The sequence below is a fragment of the Malaya genurostris genome, chromosome 3 (genome assembly GCF_030247185.1).
Source record: "Malaya genurostris strain Urasoe2022 chromosome 3, Malgen_1.1, whole genome shotgun sequence".
Classification (NCBI taxonomy): domain Eukaryota; kingdom Metazoa; phylum Arthropoda; class Insecta; order Diptera; family Culicidae; genus Malaya; species Malaya genurostris.
Window position 1 is genome coordinate 23,300,072 of NC_080572.1, and position 19,790 is coordinate 23,319,861.

A 19,790-nucleotide genomic window follows, 5' to 3' on the forward strand; every position below is an offset into this window, starting at 1 on the left:
GAGTTATAAATGAGAAGAAATGTGTGCATGAGCTTTTGTTCGTTCTTCCAAATGTGCATCTATCCTTTTTTAACAGATTGAATGAGCCGTTGTCAATAAGAAATCTCTCACTCAGTAGACTAAGGTACATTCAGGGATGCCCCTTTTGTAGATATTCTCAAATGTGACATAATAATAATTCGCATTTGCATCAATGATTTCGCATGCATATGAAAGAAAAACGGATTAAGAAAAACAGCGCAAAAAAAGGCGCTCAAAATAAACCTTCAGTTCAATCTAAATAAGCTGATGAGCTGATACATTGAATCGATTCCCTTTAGTGAGTTCGGAGCTGCTCACCGATATGAGCTACTTCGCATATCTCTTAGTGAGCGTCGCACGATCAACATATCGTCTTTAAAAACGTGTTGCTTCGCGATAACTCAATTTATTTACACGTTTAAATTTGAAATCTCTTCATAAAGGTTTGTACTTTTACAATACTTTTTCATATTTTGTTTGGAAAACATTTTTCTATTTTTTTTTCAATAATATAATACTTTGATAATTTTTCGGATTTTCAATATTTGAAACTAACTAACAATATTTAAAACTCTCAAAAATAATTTTTTTACAATATTTATGTCTTCAGCAAAAATACTTCAAATGTTTTTTTCTGCAAAATTATTTTTATTCGAAATTGGTGCTACCCCCCTAACAAAAATTGAGGTGCTACTTTCAAAAGAAGCGTAACATAATCTTGTAAAACTTCTTCGAAGACACGTTAGCTCTTAAAAATCAGTGAAAGTCAGTACAGACTTTTGAACGTTTTTTTTCCAGTTTTGGACCACTGTGCGACTCAATCGATTTTCACAAACAAAATATTATCTGGAACGATGTGAAGTGTGTTTGAAACAGATGCCGCAAGCAAACTTAAAAAATCGTCTAGTTTTGGTTTGAAACTAGTTCGATTTTTAGGTTGTGCTAGTTTACGCCCAAACAAACTTCCCTGTTACTATTCAATAAGCAGCTTTTTCAAGAATACCACCTTAATATTGCTGATTATACAAGTCACATGAGAAAGGCATCAGGTGGATTGAAACAGATTTTTTCATCAAGAATTTGATGTTGTAAATTGTAATAGCGCCACTTAAGCCAATTGTTATGATTGTTTTCATTACTAGTTTAAAACACTACTACGATTTTTCGGTTGACTGTACATATCTCAAAAAAACATTAAACTTTGTTTTTTGTGTACAATATTTTTTGATTTCCAATTAATTTCCTACAACTTTTTCTTGTGCACGGTTAGAATAAAGTGCTGGCAAAAATGCATTTGTTTCTAAAAAAATGTCTCAAATGTGGTTAGCCATACTAAAGACGTTTACGAAGTTTCATCCAAATCGAAGAAAGCCGATCGTGATTTTGTTACCTTTTCTGATAATAATATTTGAAATTGTTCGAACGCATCTTATTTTTGCAAATTACATTTTCTTCGGTCGAAATTAGACTTCGATGGATATTTTCTCAGACGTACAGAAACAGATTTTGTCTTTGCATCAAATATATTTCTAGAAGAAAATAAAATTAAATAAAATAACTCAAATTAATAATTATAAATACACGTTACTAAAAATAAATCATGCTTGTTGCACGTTGCCCTGTTCAGCAAAAGCTCATTGCACGGGTCGTGCTCCGAGCCAGTTCTGATGACAGGATCAAATCAGAGAAAGAACTCATTTCTGTACAAGGAAAGACCATCATTTATCGTTTCAGGTCCACGCACAATGCTGAAATACAAAGCCTTAACATAAATTCCGCTCTTAGCTACCATGGCTAAGAATTTTCTGCAAAAATATCGCATCACTACTGTGGAACAAATGTTTGTATTATAAATCATGTTAGTAATTTCTAATGATCATTTCTGACACACTCCTCCTACTTTTCAAGGTTGGCATTTTTTCAATCGACTTTCGATTGATAATTGGTTTCTTTGTTTATATTCATAGTTGTGGTAAGGAAACACTTCTTGCATTCAAAAATGTTATTATGTATATATCAACAAAACAGAGAAAACGAGGTGCATCCTTAAAAAATACACTTTCTTGTTTCTTCACATACTTTTTTCATTATTGTTTATACTGTCAATTATATGTACTTTTTCCTTCATTTAAGATCGCTTAATGGGTTTATTTCGTTTCCAAAAGCATATATGCTTTCATTCGAAATGAAATAATTCGTTTATCACTATAACTAACGGTGTTGCTTGTTTGTGTTGCAGCTATGTGTGTATATATATATAAACGTGCCCCAATGTTTCGATTTTCTTTGATTTAGAAGACTTGCGTTTGAGGTGGCATCGCGATTGTTCCACTCCCCAGATGTTCCGGACTATGACGCTGTTTTTTACGCTTCTTTTCTTTTTTCCGCTTTTTCCGTTCCTTATCATCTTCGTGACGCTTCTGTTTCTTGTGCTTCTTTTCGTGGGTGTCCAAGCCGGCCGCTTCAAGCGCCGACTGATCGGATTGGGGTGCGATACCTTCCTTGTATTTGTGTTTCTTATGCTTATTCTTATGCTTTCTAGTGGGTGCTGTTTTCAGATGCTTATACTGTTCCGGGAGCTGATAAATCACAATACAAAACAGAAAAATTATTGATGGGAGTTACAGAAAAATTATTGATTCGGAGCTACAAATATTTCGCTTACCGGTCCAGGATGCAAACGGAATCCCGCCAATTGTACGCTTGTGAGGGGAAGTAATTCTTTGCCAACGATTGGTGGTTTCTCAATAACGCTTCTGAGCGAGCTGTTATCCTGCAACGAAAAGAGAAATATATTATTTGTTCCTTCTATAACTGCTCAATGCTGATCGTTTGGAAAGTGTTCACCAAGTAAAGTTAGCTATAAGTTTACTTAGTAATTTATGTTAACTGCTATGCACTAATGATTGGAAAACGAAATTATGATAAGCTATTTTTTCCTTTCTTAATGCGTCATTTTATCCGTTTGACAGCCGCAACGCGAAATCTCGATGAACATTAGAAAAGGTCCCAAGTGCAAATGACAGTTTCTCTTGGTTTACTTTCTCTTTCAATTATTACGGTAAATTCCAGTAATTTCCAGCAAATTCTACAGTTTCTATCGAAAGTTGATGGTTTTTGCTATTGTCCTATGTGAAGTGTTAGATGGAAGGATTGCTGATTGAGCCGTAAAACTCGAAAGAGAAAGTAAACAAAGAGAAACTCGCTTTTGCACTTAGGACCTTTTCTCGTGTTTGTCTTCAAATGTTTTGTTTCAAAAATTTGTGTATTGAAGCCGTACAGAGGCTGTTAACCTAAACTACGGCCAATTTCGAAATTCGTTTGATAATATATTAAAACTTTATATTGGTATATTCTGTTTTGTCTGGTAGTATAAAAAGTAGCTACACAGCATTATTTTATACCTCGATTTTAACCATCTGGTCGTTTTCTGAGCTGGATTATCACGACGAAGAGAGAACTCGCGGATACTATTTAGCACCAACTGTATTGAGACGACCACTACAAAAACTTGGGCTGATTAACACAGAACGTCAACGACTAGGATAAGACTTAGTTACAGTAACTATAACTCATTAACGAGCAAACGTATTAACGCATTAACGTCACCTTTATGAATTTTAAATAAAACTTAAACGCATTTGAATTGTTACTTGGGTACATGTTATACTACCTTGGTAAAAAAAATCCGGAATTTATTCAGAAATTTAAAAATATAAGATTATTCATCAAATTCGATATTGACCCCTTCAAAGTACTCTCCATCAACTGCAACACACTTATACTAGCGCTTGATTCAATCCTCGAAACATTTTTTATATTCAGTTTTCGGTATGGTCATCAGAGTCATCTGCGGTTTTTACAAAATCGCATCTCGGGTGCTGAAACGCATTCCACGGAGCGGTTCCTTGAGACGACTGAATAGGAAAAAGTCGCAGGGAGCCGAATCAGGTGAATTAAGTGATTGCTAAATGGTATTCGTTTCATTTTTAGCCAAATGTTCACGGATAACGATGCCATTGTGTGACGGTGCGTTATCGTGGTGCAAGATCCACGAGTTGTTTGCCCACAAATCTGGTCTTTTTCAGCTAATAACTCCTTTGTTATCTCTCTAATAGTCAATTTGCGGTCTACGGTCATCCATTCTTCGATTTTGTTGATGTTTTCGTCGGTTTTTGATGTCGATGGCCTACCCTCTCATCATTCACATACTCACGGCCACTTCTGAAACGTTCGTGCCACTGACAAACGACTGTTTTCTTCCGAGTATCGTAGCCGAAACACTCTTCTAACATTTGCACCATTGAAACCGTTTTAACGCAAAATTTAATACAAACTCGTTGTTGCAAATTCAATTCCATTTTGAAAATTGTACAAAATCGAGGACACGCACAATCGCAGATGTATACAATAGAGCGTAACTTTTACAAATGATACCTGGATCAAGTTGAAAATTTGATAGAATATAAATGACAGATGTAGCAACCTAAAAAAAATTAAAAAATCTGAACGGGCGACTGAGAGCGCCACACGGTGATGATTCCGGGACCTTCTCAATCAAGGTAGTATGTAGCATAAAACATTACGAGTGATTGTTTTTTGAGTTTGTTCGAACTGTTGACGTAGGATTACTCAACTATTGTTAAAATCACTGTTAATTTCTGCATTCAACATTTAGGTAGTAGTTATCTTTTATGTTCGCCGTGATACAAGCGATGCTTTCGATAAATTCTTTCAGAATTTCGAATTTCTTGAAAAGTACCGTTAGTATGTTTATGTTCCGGAGGTTCCGGGTTCGCATAAACCATCTCGGAATGAAAGATTTTTTATACGTGCGCTTGTACGGACAAGTTGATTCAAATTGCACCTCTAATGCGAAAAATCAGCAGAACTTCGACAAATATCATTGCCTCTCGAACGGTGTATAAGAAACCACAGAACGCCCATTTGCAACTGAGCACAGAGTGCAAATCGGTTCAATAGTAATTTTAATTGTTTGAAGAGGCAGTTTAAATAATGACATCCATGCTGTGCGAAATGCAGTGATATTATGTATACGAAATTGTCGTCTCTGTTACGAAAAGTTATTAGAATGGCTTAGTAAACAAGGAAAGTTATACATTTTTCGTTATTAATTGATGTTTCAATCACTCATAATCTCAAAAATATAGTTTTATCGATAGAATCGATGCGACCTGACTACTGTTTGTACGATTTAATTTCCCGTATTTTAAATTCGCAGTCCTATGTAGAAAACAAAGACGTCAAAATGGGCGATATCAGTTCAGTGAATAGTAGTACGGAGATCTACGCACACGCAAATTTTTATTAATTTTTTTTTAGTTTCGGGAATGACAATCCTTCTCAAAGTGCTGGTGGAATGGGGAATCTTCTCAAAGAGTAAATCGATCACAAAAGATGTTCTTTTTTATACAAGCTAAACTTTTAAAATGCGCACTGTAGAGGGCACTTAGATCAGTTTGCTTTTAGAAAATCCAATTGCTAAAATGTTCTTTAAGTGGTTCGCAGGTTTGCTCTCTGAGAAGTGAATGAGGTGGGAAAGCAGTACAAAACAAAAAGAAATGATTTGCTCTGCTTCCCCGAAAAGATGTTGAACGATCTACAGGTGCTAAAATGCACTGGATTCAGAAGATTTAGAGATTTCACACATCATTTTGTACTCCCGAAAGAATGCAGAACAATTCGTAATATGCATGAGCAGAAGATTCGGTAAACCAAAAAACATTTAGGATCAATACATAGAGGATCCATTCACTCCAGGAGGAACGATGAACCCGTCTGACTATAGCTCCTTACCACGTTGGGTGAGAAACAATACAATTAGAATTCTCCATACACACATTGGACCATGTATTTAGCACTAAAACCCGGATACGTAGTTGCGTCAATGCGGGACAGCAGAGATGTCCATCTTCTCTGTGTGAAGAAGAGCAAGTATAATTTCTCCCCTCGCACTGACAACATTACCGAGAGCTCTTCTCAGTCGGTGTTGAACAGTCGTTCGCACCGCACGCGAATAGCTCTTGGCTGCTGGAATTTTTTTTTGGTAACTTGTGTTTCATTGATTCAAGGCTTCAGTCCTTTCAAGGCTACCTGAATCACTAACAGTCTATTTGAACACTAACAATTAGTCAGCCTTTTTCAAGGCTATACAGAGAGTGATATTCTAATATAATCAGACGTTTTCAAGACTAAGAAATTATTCAGCCTTTTATAAGGCTAGCCAAGAATTATTACTCGAACTAATCAGTCTTTATTAAGAGTACCACAAAATCAGTCTTTATCAAGACTCAACCAAACTAGAAGTCCATTCGAAGACTAATTTAGCCTAGTTAATTTAATTTCAAATTTCATTCATTTCAAAAATGCCTTCCTGAATCCGATTGTAGCGACATAGAAGAAAATTCTTCTAAAATTCACAAAATGGGCGCTTGTCGTTCTGGGAAGAAACAACAATCTATGCCTCCAGTAACGGTTATGATTTCCGACTTCAAAGCATTCCGTACTGAGCTTTCTATGTTTATCCCTGAAGTAAAAGTATGATTTCAAATCGGACGAAGAGGAGAATGTCGAGTCTTGGTTGATGGATTGGAAGATTACGAACGTCTTATCCGATATTTTTCATATGATATAAAATAAGACAGACCCTTCAAGGCTGTCTTGAAAGGTTTATCAAATGATCAAAGTAATGGTGAAATTAAAAATGAACTAAAAGAATTGCTTGGTTTTGCCCCTTCCCAAGTAATACTTATGAAAAAAAGAGCGAATAGCACTTCTAAACCACGCTCTGGAATTTCCCATGAACTTTACATAATACACTTCAATCGAAGTAATGTAAGCAATTTGAAAACTTTAGAAAAAGTACGTTTCATTTCCCACATTTAAATTTATTGGGAACATTATAAACGGCATAAGGGTTCTTCTAAGTCTTCTTCTAATGACAGTTACGCTTTTATAACAGGTAGACAACTACCACTTAATTCTTCTAATGTAAACAAACAAAAAACAGGAACGCTTTCCAGTTCGTCTTCTAACGAAAACAATTTATTATTAGGTAAATCGACCAAGTCATCTTCTTCTAATGGCAGTTACACTAGCGTAACAGGTAGACATCTACCTACCAATATTCCTTCAATGCCATTCGCTTCTTTAAACGAAGTCGATTTAGGTGATATAACGGAAAATAAAATGACCTACCTACAAGATCAACTTTTTCAAATGATCATCCGAATGAATTCGACTTCATCACTTTTTGAAACATTTCAATTTGGATGACTATTTGCAAATTTTAAATTGGAATGTTCGATCTTTAAAATCGAGTGAAGATAAATTTTACAATTTTCTCAAAGTTCACAAAATTCATATTGCCAGAAACATTTTTTAAACCAAATATCAAATTGAAAATCAATCCACATTATGTGGTTCAACGTTTTGACATGTTAACTGGAATGGGTGGTGGAGTTGCCATTTTTGTCCAACGGCAAATTAAACATAGAATTTTACCTTCTTTCAATACTAAAGTTATTGAAAGCTTAGGAACCGAAGTTGAAACCATTCATGGAATTTATTTCATCGCTAGAACATATTTTCCATTCCAATGCACCGGTGAACAATTAAATTTATTTAAAAGCGATTTGCAAAAACTCACAAGATATCGAACGAAATTTTTCGTAATAGGGGACTTAAATGCAAAGCATGTTCAGTGGAATTGTAGGCAAAATAACCATAATGGAAAAGTACTTCATAATCAACTCTCTGCTGGTTACTTTTCAGTTCTTTATCCCAGTAATCCGACTTGTTTCTCTTCCGTGAAAAACCCGTCTACAATTGATCTGGTTCTAACAGATCAAAGTCACATTTGTAGCGAACCGATTACACATGCTGACTTTAACTCAGATCATCATTCTGTAATATTCAGACTTTCCGACGAAGCTATAATTAATCCAATTAGTACTATATTCAACTACAATAGAGCCAGTTGGTTTGAATACAGATCTCATATTGAAAATCATGTGGATCATGAAATTATTTTAGAAAATTCTCCGGACATCGACACAGCAATAGATAATTTGAATCATTACATTATCGAAGCTAGAAATCTTTCAGTTCCCAAAGCTCAAACTAAATTAAATTCTCCTATCATCGATGACAATCTTCAACTGCTCATTCGGCTGATGAATGTTCGTCGACAACAATATCAACGCTCTCGTGATTCTGCTATGAAAAACATAGTTAAGGATTTACAAAAAGAAATTTCGCTAAAGAAGTTGAACAAATTAAACCTTATTCTAAAAATTTCTGGAAACTTTCTAAGCTTCTTAAGAAACCTCAGAAAGCGATTCCTACTCTCAAGGAAGGATGTCAAATACTTCTTACAAATGGTGAAAAAGCTCAAAAACTTGCCCAGCAGTTCGAGTGTGTCCACAATTTTAATTTGAACGTTGTGAGTCCTATTGAAAATGAAGTCTCATTGAAATATGATCATATTTCAACTCAAGTGTTATTACCAGATGACATTATTGAAACGAATTTTGATGAAATTAAGTCAATTATTAAGAAACATAAAAACATGAAGGCTCCTGGTATTGATGGAATCTTTAATATTCTTATTAAAAATCTTCCCGATGTTGCCTCGAGACTCTTGGTTAAAATTTTCATCAAGTGTTTTTCATTAGATTACTTCCCAAAAAGATGGAAAAACGCTAAAGTAATTCTTATCCTCAAACCTGATAAAAACCCTGCAGAAACCTCAAGTCATCGACCAATTAATTTACTTAATTCTTCTATCAGTAAACTTTTTGAAAAAACTTGAACTTGAAACTTGTTGAGAATGATGTCACATATAAATGAGAATTCAATTTTTTTACCAGAGCATCTTGGATTTCATCATGAACATTCAACTACTCATCAACTTGTAAGAGTAACGAACATGATAAAAGCAAATAAATCTTCTGGGTTATCCACTGGAGTTGCTCTTCTAGACATAGAAAAAGCATTCGACATTTGGCATTTGGCACAAAGGTTTAATAGCAAAAATGTCTGATTTCCAGTTTCCTATTTATTTGATCAAAATGATTCAAAATTATTTGACTGATTGTATTCTTCAGGTTAGCTATCAGAATTGTAAATTTAAATTGCTGCTTGTACGAGCAGGTGTTCCGCAGGGCAGTGGTGGTAAAGCATCGTTCCGAACCAAAAAGCGAACCACCATCACGAGTATAAATTTGCCGATACCATCGTTCAAGCAAGCATCAACCGAACCACGAACCGATGCTGATGGCAAAAGAACCGATGCTCTAGTTAGTGAGCCTATCGTTGCTAGTATGTTCATGAACATCCGATTCTAGTGCTATAGGCTGTTACTTCGGATGAACCGAACTTTGTCAGCTGCGGCTGGTCGTTTCAGTGTTTGGGTAGCTTAGCAGAGTATGGTAATTTTGTTCAGTTCCAGCGAGCGTAGGGTGGCTCAATATGATAAATTGAAAATATTTGAACATTTGCAAATTCGATATTGAATAAATTGGTAAGTCAATAGCAATTAAATTGAGTAATTTCGGGCATTTCCAACGAGCGTAGGTGCCGGTATATGGAAAATAGAAAATTTTTTGACTGATATCATTTCGATGCTCTATTGATTGGAGAATAAATAGCAGTTCGAATTGGGTTAATTTTTTTTACATTTCCAGCGAGCGGGGGTGGAGCAATATGAAAATTTGTAAATTTTTTGACTTTTACTAATTTGATGTTTAATAAATATTTAATCAAAAGCAATTAAAATTTAACAATTTTCGACATTTTCAGCGACCGTGTAGGGTGGTTCTATTTGAAAAATTGACAAAAATTTAATCTTAGACTAATTCGATGGTCTGTTGATTCTGGAAACAATAACAGTTCTAATTGGATAATTTTTTTCATTTTTATCGAGCGTAGGGTGGCGCAATATGAAAATTTGTATATATGTTGACTTTTGCTGGTTTCCTGTTCCATTAGTGAATCAAGAGCAATAAAAATTTGATAATTTTGGACATTTTCGACGAGCGTAGGGTGGTGCTATTTGGAAAATTTTAAAATTGTTGACTAATGTCGATACAATATTCTATTAATTGGTGAATCAATAGCAGTTCCAATTTCCAGAGAGCGTTGAGTGGTCCATTTTGAAAAATGTTAGTATTTGAATTTGCAGATCCGATGCTTTATTGATTGGTGAATGAATTAAATTCGAATAGGATAATTTTTGACATTTTCAGTGGGCGTTGAGTAACTTAATATAAAAATATGCTTTTGCTGATTCAATGTTTAATAGATAGCAATTGAAATATTAGAATTTTAAGCATTTTGTTCGGAGGTAAGGCAGTTTTATATGAGAAATTGTGAACTATTTTGCCAAATCGGATGCTGTATTGATTAATATATAAATAGTAGTGGTGGTAAACCATCGGATTTAAATATGCAAATCGTCAAAGTGCCTGTGATTTTGACTGTAATTTTTAACGCACTATTGCTTTGCTCATCAACTGAAATAAAATTTAGTTCTTATGCTGTAAGTAGGCATTTCATCGAACCATAAATAATAAAACTACGCATGGAATAGAGCTCAACTGACCTTCGCCGATGGTCTACCAACTGAATGGTTTGGCACATATTGCTCCACCGAACAGCATGCAAACTTTACCATAAACCGAATGAACAGCTTTTGGATATTATTGCTGGGAAAATATTTCTAAAAAAATATGTACAAAGCATTGATGTTCGGTTTCCGCTTTACCACTGGCATGGAATTGTAGATAGTTTAAAAAAATACAATTTCTATATTAAGCCATCCAGCGCTCGCTGAGGATATCCAAAATTAACAAACGTCGCTCGCTCGCGAAAAACGTTCAAAATCATCCAATTCTACGTGATACTGATTCGCTCATCAATTGAACATTAAAATAGCAAAAATCGAAATATTTTCAAATTTTTATATTAAACCACCCTACGATCACTGAAAATGTTCAACATCATCTTATTTGAGCTGCTATTGATTCATCAATCAATACAGAATCGAATTGACATTAGTCAAAAACTATACAATTGTACAGATAGAACCATTCTATGGTCCCTGAAAATGTCAAAAATGAGCAATTTGTAATTGTTATTAATTTACTATTAAATGAAACATTTTATCAGCAAAAGTCAAAATATTTACAAGTTTTCATACTGCGCCATCCTACACTCACCGAAAATGCTTAAAATTATTCAATTCGAACTGCTATTGATCCAACAATCAACAAACCATCGAATTGGTATTAGTCAAAAATTTTACAATTTTTCAAATAGCAAAAGCCTACGGTGGCAGATAATTTCCAAAAAGAATTTACTATACCTATATATTATCGAACTAGTAAAAAAACCTAATTTTCAAATTACGCCACTCTACGCTCTCTGAAAATGTCTAAAATTATTCAAGTTGAACTGCTATTGATTCAACAATCAATTCAACATCAAATTTAAATATGCTCGTTGAAAATACCTGAAATTACTCAATTTTCTCTTCTATTGACTCAGCAGTTTTTTAAACATTGAATTTGCAAGAGTAAAAAAATCCCTTTTCATATTGAGAAACTCTACGTTTGCTGAAATGTTCCAAATTATTCAATTCTTATTGTTATTACAACCAAAAAGTATAAAATTTGCAAAAGATCCAAAACATACTATTTTCCATGTCGAGGCACCCTACGCACACTAATAATGTCCAAAATAATATATCAATCGAGCAAAACAATTTTTTTTGTGCTGATCACGTGTGCATTGATAATTTCAAAACCAGGATGCGAGAACTGAAATCAACAAACCATCGTATCGAACGCAGTTTACTCGGCCCTCGCCGATGGTCCGCCAACCGAACGGTTCGAAACATATTGCTTCGCCGAACACCGAGCTCAGAACGCCTTCGCATTAACCAAGGGAATAGTTTTTGAACCTATCGCATGCTTACGGCCGGTGAACATTTTTGAGTAAATTTGCAGAAGCATCGGCGTTCGGTTCGCAATTTACCACCATTGCCGGAGGGTTCGAGCGTAGCTCCAATCTTGTATAATATTTTCACTTCTGATCTTCCAAATCTACCCGTTGCTTGTCAGAAAATTGCTATTCTGTGACGACACAGGTCTGTTAGCCACAGGTAGAAATCTAAGAGTGATCTGCAGTCGCCTACGAAGAAGTTTAAATATGTTCAGTGATTATCTGTCAAAATGGAAAATTAAACTAAATGCAAAAAAAAAACTCAATTAATTATCTTTCCTCATAAGCCAAGAACGTCTTTTCTTAAACTAAACAATAATCACATTATCAAATTGAATGGCTTGGAATTGACATGGTCTGATCAAGCTAAATACTTAGGTTTAACGTATGACAAAAAATTCACTTTCAAGGATCACATTGAAGGAATCCAGGCAAAGTGTAATAAATATATTAAATGTTTATATCCTCTTATAAACAGAAATTCTAAGCTCTGTCTAAAAAACAAGTTGTTAATTTATAAACAAATTTTCAGACCAGCCATGCTTTAAGCAGTACCAATTTGGTCAAGTTGTTATTCCACCAGGAAGAAAACGCTTCAAAGGATTCAGAATAAAATTCTGAAAATGATTTTGAAGCGTCCTCCTTGGTTTAGTACAAATGAGTTACACAGACTCACAAATATAGAAGCACTAGATGTAATGTAATAAAATATTATAATCTAATTTCGACAAAAATCGATGCAATATTCCATTGAATCGATTCGCTCCCTGTATTAGTTTGTAAGTTAGTATATAAGTTCCTTTTCCTCATTACGCAATTCTACGTAATACTGATTCGCTCATCAATTGAACATTAAAATAGCAAAAATCGAAATATTTTCAAATTTTTATATTAAACCACCCTACGATCACTGAAAATGTTCAACATCATCTTATTTGAGCTGCTATTGATTCATCAATCAATACAGAATCGAATTGACATTAGTCAAAAACTATACAATTGTACAGATAGAACCATTCTATGGTCCCTGAAAATGTCAAAAATGAGCAATTTGTAATTGTTATTAATTTACTATTAAATGAAACATTTTATCAGCAAAAGTCAAAATATTTACAAGTTTTCATACTGCGCCATTCTACACTCACCGAAAATGCTTAAAATTATTCAATTCGAACTGCTATTGATCCAACAATCAACAAACCATCGAATTGGTATTAGTCAAAAATTTTACAATTTTTCAAATAGCAAAAGCCTACGGTGGCAGATAATTTCCAAAAAGAATTTACTATACCTATATATTATCGAACTAGTAAAAAAACCTAATTTTCAAATTACGCCACTCTACGCTCTCTGAAAATGTCTAAAATTATTCAAGTTGAACTGCTATTGATTCAACAATCAATTCAACATCAAATTTAAATATGCTCGTTGAAAATACCTGAAATTACTCAATTTTCTCTTCTATTGACTCAGCAGTTTTTTAAACATTGAATTTGCAAGAGTAAAAAAATCCCTTTTCATATTGAGAAACTCTACGTTTGCTGAAATGTTCCAAATTATTCAATTCTTATTGTTATTACAACCAAAAAGTATAAAATTTGCAAAAGATCCAAAACATACTATTTTCCATGTCGAGGCACCCTACGCACACTAATAATGTCCAAAATAATATATCAATCGAGCAAAACAATTTTTTTTGTGCTGATCACGTGTGCATTGATAATTTCAAAACCAGGATGCGAGAACTGAAATCAACAAACCATCGTATCGAACGCAGTTTACTCGGCCCTCGCCGATGGTCCGCCAACCGAACGGTTCGAAACATATTGCTTCGCCGAACACCGAGCACAGAACACCTTCGCATTAACCAAGGGAATAGTTTTTGAACCTATCGCATGCTTACGCTCGGTGAACATTTTTGAGTAAATTTGCAGAAGCATCGGCGTTCGGTTCGCAATTTACCACCATTGCCGGAGGGTTCGAGCGTAGCTCCAATCTTGTATAATATTTTCACTTCTGATCTTCCAAATCTACCCGTTGCTTGTCAGAAAATTGCTATTCTGTGACGACACAGGTCTGTTAGCCACAGGTAGAAATCTAAGAGTGATCTGCAGTCGCCTACGAAGAAGTTTAAATATGTTCAGTGATTATCTGTCAAAATGGAAAATTAAACTAAATGTTCCTTTTCCCCATTACACAATACAAGTAGGTTTACAATTTTCCCTACACAAAAATCACAGAATTGGAGAAGCAAATGATGTCTTCATGGTAATAACCAAATCAAGTATATAATATGGCTGGAAAGTCACCACTTGTGGCTGAACACCCAATTTAAATCTTAATAATTTAATTGTAACTCATATTTCGATAAATAGTTATTTAAAAAAAATGAGAGCTTATCTCTTTCACACGTATACACCACTGTTATATAAAGTGTGCACGCATCATGAGAGCGAGTGTTTATTCTTTTTTAACTCTAGCACTGGATCACACAAATTGCAAGAGCAGAGCTCTGAAATTCTATAGCGGCCCTTACACGAGAATTATTTTTGTCATTTTTAATGATGACTAAGTAATGATATTTGCATAGAAAACTCGTCATTACTGCACTATACACGTTCATTAAAATGATATTATTTTTAGGAATGAACCTTTTAATGATCGTGTAAGGGCCGCTTATGAATGAAGATGAAGATATTTTCTCAGAAGTGTGCACGCCGGTGAGGACTCTAGTGTACGGTTCGCATAAGAGAAGCGTGGAGCACGCATATTCAGCAAGGGCAATTTATCGTGAAAATTTAGTGTTTCCTTGATGCGAAAAAGATTGTCATAGCCAGGCCATCGTTACCTTCTATAAATTTAAAAATTGAATCACAGAAATAGAAAACAAAGATGTGTTCCACATCAAAAACAAATAATACATGGCTCAGAATATTAATCCTTCTTCGTTTGCTTCCAACCGTGCTCATTTCTTGGATACTTTTGATTCTGCTGTGTTTTTCGATACATCCATGAAAGAAGAGATTCATGGAATTCCGGATCACGTACGCCATCAAGTGGCCCCTACTATCTTTAATAACAAATTTAAAACAGTCAACTGTGAAAAGATGTTTTATACTGACGGATCAAACATCAACAAGTCCACAGGCTTCGGTATCTTCAATCAGAACATCACCGCTTCGTACAAACTCAGTGATCCGGCTTCAGTTTACGTCGCAGAATTAGCTGCCATTCAGTACACCCTTGAGATCATTGAAACCTTGCCCAAAGACCATTACTTCATTGTCACGGACAGTCTAAGCTCAATAGAAGCTCTCCGGGCACTGAAACCAGGAAAGTATCCCCCATATTTCCTGGGGAAAATACGGGAACACTTGAGAACTTTATCTGAACGGTCTTATTCAATATCGTTAGTCTGGGTGCCTTCGCATTGTTCCATTCCGGGAAATGAAAAGGCAGACTCATTGGCTAAGATGGGCGCATTAGAAGGTGATATTTATGAAAGGTGATATTTATGAAAGGTGATATTTATGAAAGACCAATCTGCTTCAATTAATTTTTCAGTATCTCTCGTCAGAAAACTCTCGAAAGTTGGCAAACTTCATGGACGAATGACGAACTGGGACGATGGCTACACTCCATTATCCCTAAGGTATCGACGAAACCTTGGTTCAAGGGGATGAACGTGAGTCGTGATTTCATTCGCGTTATGTCACGGCTCATGTCAAATCACTATACATTCAACGCACATCTCCGGCGTATCGGGATCGTGGAGAACGGGCTCTGCACCTGTGGCGACGGTTATCAGGACATCGAGCATGTCGTGTGGTCGTGCGTAGAGTATCGTGACGCCAGGTCGCAGCTACTGGAATCCCTCGCCCGAGGTAGACCGCCAGAGGTTCCGGTTCGGGATGTGTTGGCGAGTCGGGATAGTTTATATATGCTTCTCATATACCAGTACCTTAAACACATTGATATACAAGTGTAATGTGTTATCCCTCGCTCAGAAAGTATAAACTCCACCCACAGGTTCGACACTAACATCCGCCCGATTCTCTCGATCCCCGTCCCTGTCCACCATCTTCATTGGAACTAACAAGATCTTTTTTTGTCACTAACCTTTTCGTTCCCCCTTCCCTGTCTCTTCACCATCTCGATGGCAACTAATTAGATCTCCATTGTTTTCAGATATTTTGTTCCCACATCCCCTTTTTACCCCGTTTCCACAATATTTACTTTTTTTTCATTCTCTTCCGTAACATCACCATCATCGTCCACGGAAGACCGCTCCAGTCAAAAACCAGCATGCGGGCCACCCGCCGGGCCTTCGTAGCCTGGGGGTGTTTCCCGCGGACCCACACGGACCGAAGGACGCGGCCAACATGTATATTCGCCAACGCCATATGGAAGACCCTCATGCAATATCCAATTCACCGGCCACTGCCGATCGCCAGCTGAAAGCTGAATTCTCGATAATCCGCTACCCCGATACTACATTACATAATGATACTATTCTAGTTTTAAGTTAATCGTAATTAAGATTAGTAAATACCCTTGGCATCTTAGAGCTTAAGCAGTGTGCCTAAAAATTATATTATAATATTGAATAAAAAAAAACAAATAATATAATAAAACGCAGAAATTAATTGAATTACATGTAATTTTGTGTAAATAATTTGGAATTTTTAACCGAAAAAAGTTATGTGAAACAAAATTTGGTGGCTGATTTTGTGTGTAATACTCCATATATATGATCGATTAGTTTTACTGAAATGGTCGGTAATTTTGATTGTTTTGCTATTTATAGATTATTATAAATTTGTCCGATAAACGTTCAGCTATGGAAAAGTATCGAAATCTTTAATACATTTTTAATGTGTAATGTATATGCAGTTTTAAACCAACTACTACAGCGCGACTACGACTATTCTAAAAAACAATTAATTGTTAAAATAAACAAAAAAAAATGGCTGTAAACTTTTACTAAAATTTACAGAATGATTCATTTGAAAATGTTCAATTTCACATTATTTTTTATCAACATTTGAATTACTTAGGAAATGATTTTAAGAATTCATGTCATTTTATTTCTTATTGAACATTCCAATTTCCATCGTTCACAAGGAAAAGTGAAGAATATGGACGTGATGAAATGTTGATGCTTCACCTACTTAACATAATGACGACGTCTCTTCAAACTGTATCATGTGTACCGCGGAATTAGTATTAAGATCTATGATCAGCAAGCGATGCGACCATGCAATTAGATTTGTTATTTATTATGTGTTTACATTTTTACAAACGAGGGTGAAAATTTTCAGCTCTTATACACAGTTTCTTAAACAAACGAAAACGTACTATACCAAAATAATCATTGAGATCAAAATTCCACAGAAATTCACAAAACTTTCTAAAAAACTTAAAATCAAAAGGTTGTTTTACGGTGTATACTTTCTTTAAATATTCCCAGCAATTACTTAAAACATTGTTGAAGACACCAAATCAATCTGACTAACCGTCTTTGAATTTTTTTCTTCTTCGCAAAGGCCTTTCTGAAAAATTTGGCAAAAGCAAAGTTGTGAACTGATGAAGGAAATTGTATATATTTCGGGCAGTTATGCTTCGGCCTTCCGAAATTTCGACCATTTTTAGACTCCCCCAAACACCAACCGAAACATATAACTTGAAGGCCACGGTTCGTATAATGATGATAAGAATATCAAAGTACCAAAGAAGATTTAGGGTAGAACTGTTGAAGGACACTAGTGTAACCCGTGACCCACCGTTGGAAGCAAAATAAATACAAAGCCCCGCATTAATTAAAGACAACATTAATTAATGCGGCATGCAGCATGCATTGAATTGTTGTATGCGAAGTTAGCTTTCTTGAATTGATAAATCTGTATAATGTACGTTTTATGTTCGCTGAAGCAACGTCCTGTATTATACAGGAATGAAGACATGTTATCCGAGACCATGGAAATTTTTTTAAATAACAATCAATATTTCTAAACCTCCAGAGTCCTTCAAAAAGTTAAACATTCCAGCAGCAAACAGCGCAATGATCATTAGCGTTAGTGTTGTTCGATGGATTATTTATCATCCGATTTGAATAATTCATGAAATAAATATGTTTTTGTGGTTAGATGAAAACCTCAAATATCCACCATCTAAGATCGTTACATGATTATTTTTGTCTTGCCACCTAGTCAGTAGCAGTAGATATGCAATTGTCTGGTATACTTGGGATGTCGAGTTCCGCATATGAATGTTATATCCTAAGTTATTATTATTATATGAGTTCTATACTTTTATGACTCAAAACAAGAACTCATATAACAGTGCAAAACAAATATCGAAAGCTACACTACTTGGTTGTGGAGTTTTAAAAATGTTCTTGTACTATCAACTTTTTCATTATCGTCAGAACTATCAAGGTTGACCATGCAACAGTGCCATTATTTTTTAGCAGTCAATGAGTTCAGTATAAAAAAAATAAATCCTAACATCTAGACGATTTAGGAAGAGATGTACTGACTCAAAAATATTTGGAAATAAAAAACTACAGATACAGAAAACAGCTTTATCACATATCAATACTTACAAGATGTCCTGGACCATCAATGACACCGGGCAAATTCGGCAGGAACGATGAGAGCTGCTCCTTTACCTTCTTACCACTAAATTTACTATATGAATGCTCGAGGCCATAATGAGCCATCAGGTTCGTTGCTCCTGTCAGTTCACCTTCGCCTGTAACAAAAAATCGTTTAACCCGAAATCATACATATGAAATACCCGAAAAAATACTATTGCTTCCACAAACTGCAGTGGCTTGATGTCACAAATATTGCGTCGGCTCCATTCGACTGATTGTATTGGAATGTTCTTTCCTTACATAAAAGGAAACCCACTTACCTGGTGGTTCTTTCATCAGATAGAACGGCCCACTGTGTACTATCGAAGGATTCTTCCCTAGTTGAATGGTGGTTTTGAGGGTGCCCGACGAATCCTGCCTAGCCACAACCGGGGACCGTCCTCCAGCCCCGCCGGCCCGAGGTGACGATTTGGGTGAGTACTGTTCTACCTTCCGGAACTGATCAGTCATCATTACGTTGCCGAAATTATTAAACATCACGGCCGCTTCAGACGGTGTTGCTACTGATGGCTCCGTTTCTTCTACTTTGTCGTCGTCGTCGACGTCGATTTACTTTGAACAAGGGAGCCTCAATGTTTCAAGGCAGCAGAGCGCATTCGAGGCATTCAACCTCGTTCAGTGGGAGAACTGAACTACCCGAAATCAGCAACTGCACCAATTGTTTCAACTGTAAGTCCGAAAGGAATAAAAATACTCGCAATAAATGCAATTATTTGGAGACAATTTTCACTTTTTTCGACTAGAGCTCTCTTTTTCGCGACGAAACCTGCTGCTCTGTAACGAAACACAGACAGGGGTGCCAGGGCACCTTTTCTAAAATCTTTGATCAAGTCAAAAACTGTGCAGTCTGTGCAGAATCTGTGCATGTTTCTCGTACCATAATATCTGATCGCAAACAACCGCTCTGTACTTCTTGGTGCTAAACTGTGATCGATTTCAAAAATCTGTGAAAATCTGTGATCAATTACAGAATCTGTGAAACTCTGTGATCATTTCCAGAAATCTGAACCATTTTTAAAATCTGTGCAGAAAGTTCAAATCATTAAAACACAGATTAATCTGTGAATCTGACATCTCTGAACATAGA

At 35.5% G+C, this 19,790-nt stretch overlaps 1 protein-coding gene across 1 annotated transcript; it reads right to left on the bottom strand.

Annotated features, from left to right (window-relative positions):
* Nucleotides 1-1,525: 1,525 nt before the first annotated feature.
* On the bottom strand, nucleotides 1,526-19,482 carry LOC131435528 (mediator of RNA polymerase II transcription subunit 19). The gene is made up of 4 exons (XM_058603520.1): nucleotides 18,964-19,482; nucleotides 18,650-18,798; nucleotides 2,687-2,794; nucleotides 1,526-2,600 (listed from the first exon to the last, which is right to left on the bottom strand). Exons 1-4 carry the CDS (start codon nucleotides 19,178-19,180, stop codon nucleotides 2,313-2,315), a joined length of 762 nt encoding a protein of 253 aa, XP_058459503.1. The 5' UTR covers nucleotides 19,181-19,482; the 3' UTR covers nucleotides 1,526-2,312.
* Between the last annotated feature and the right edge of the window lie 308 nt (nucleotides 19,483-19,790).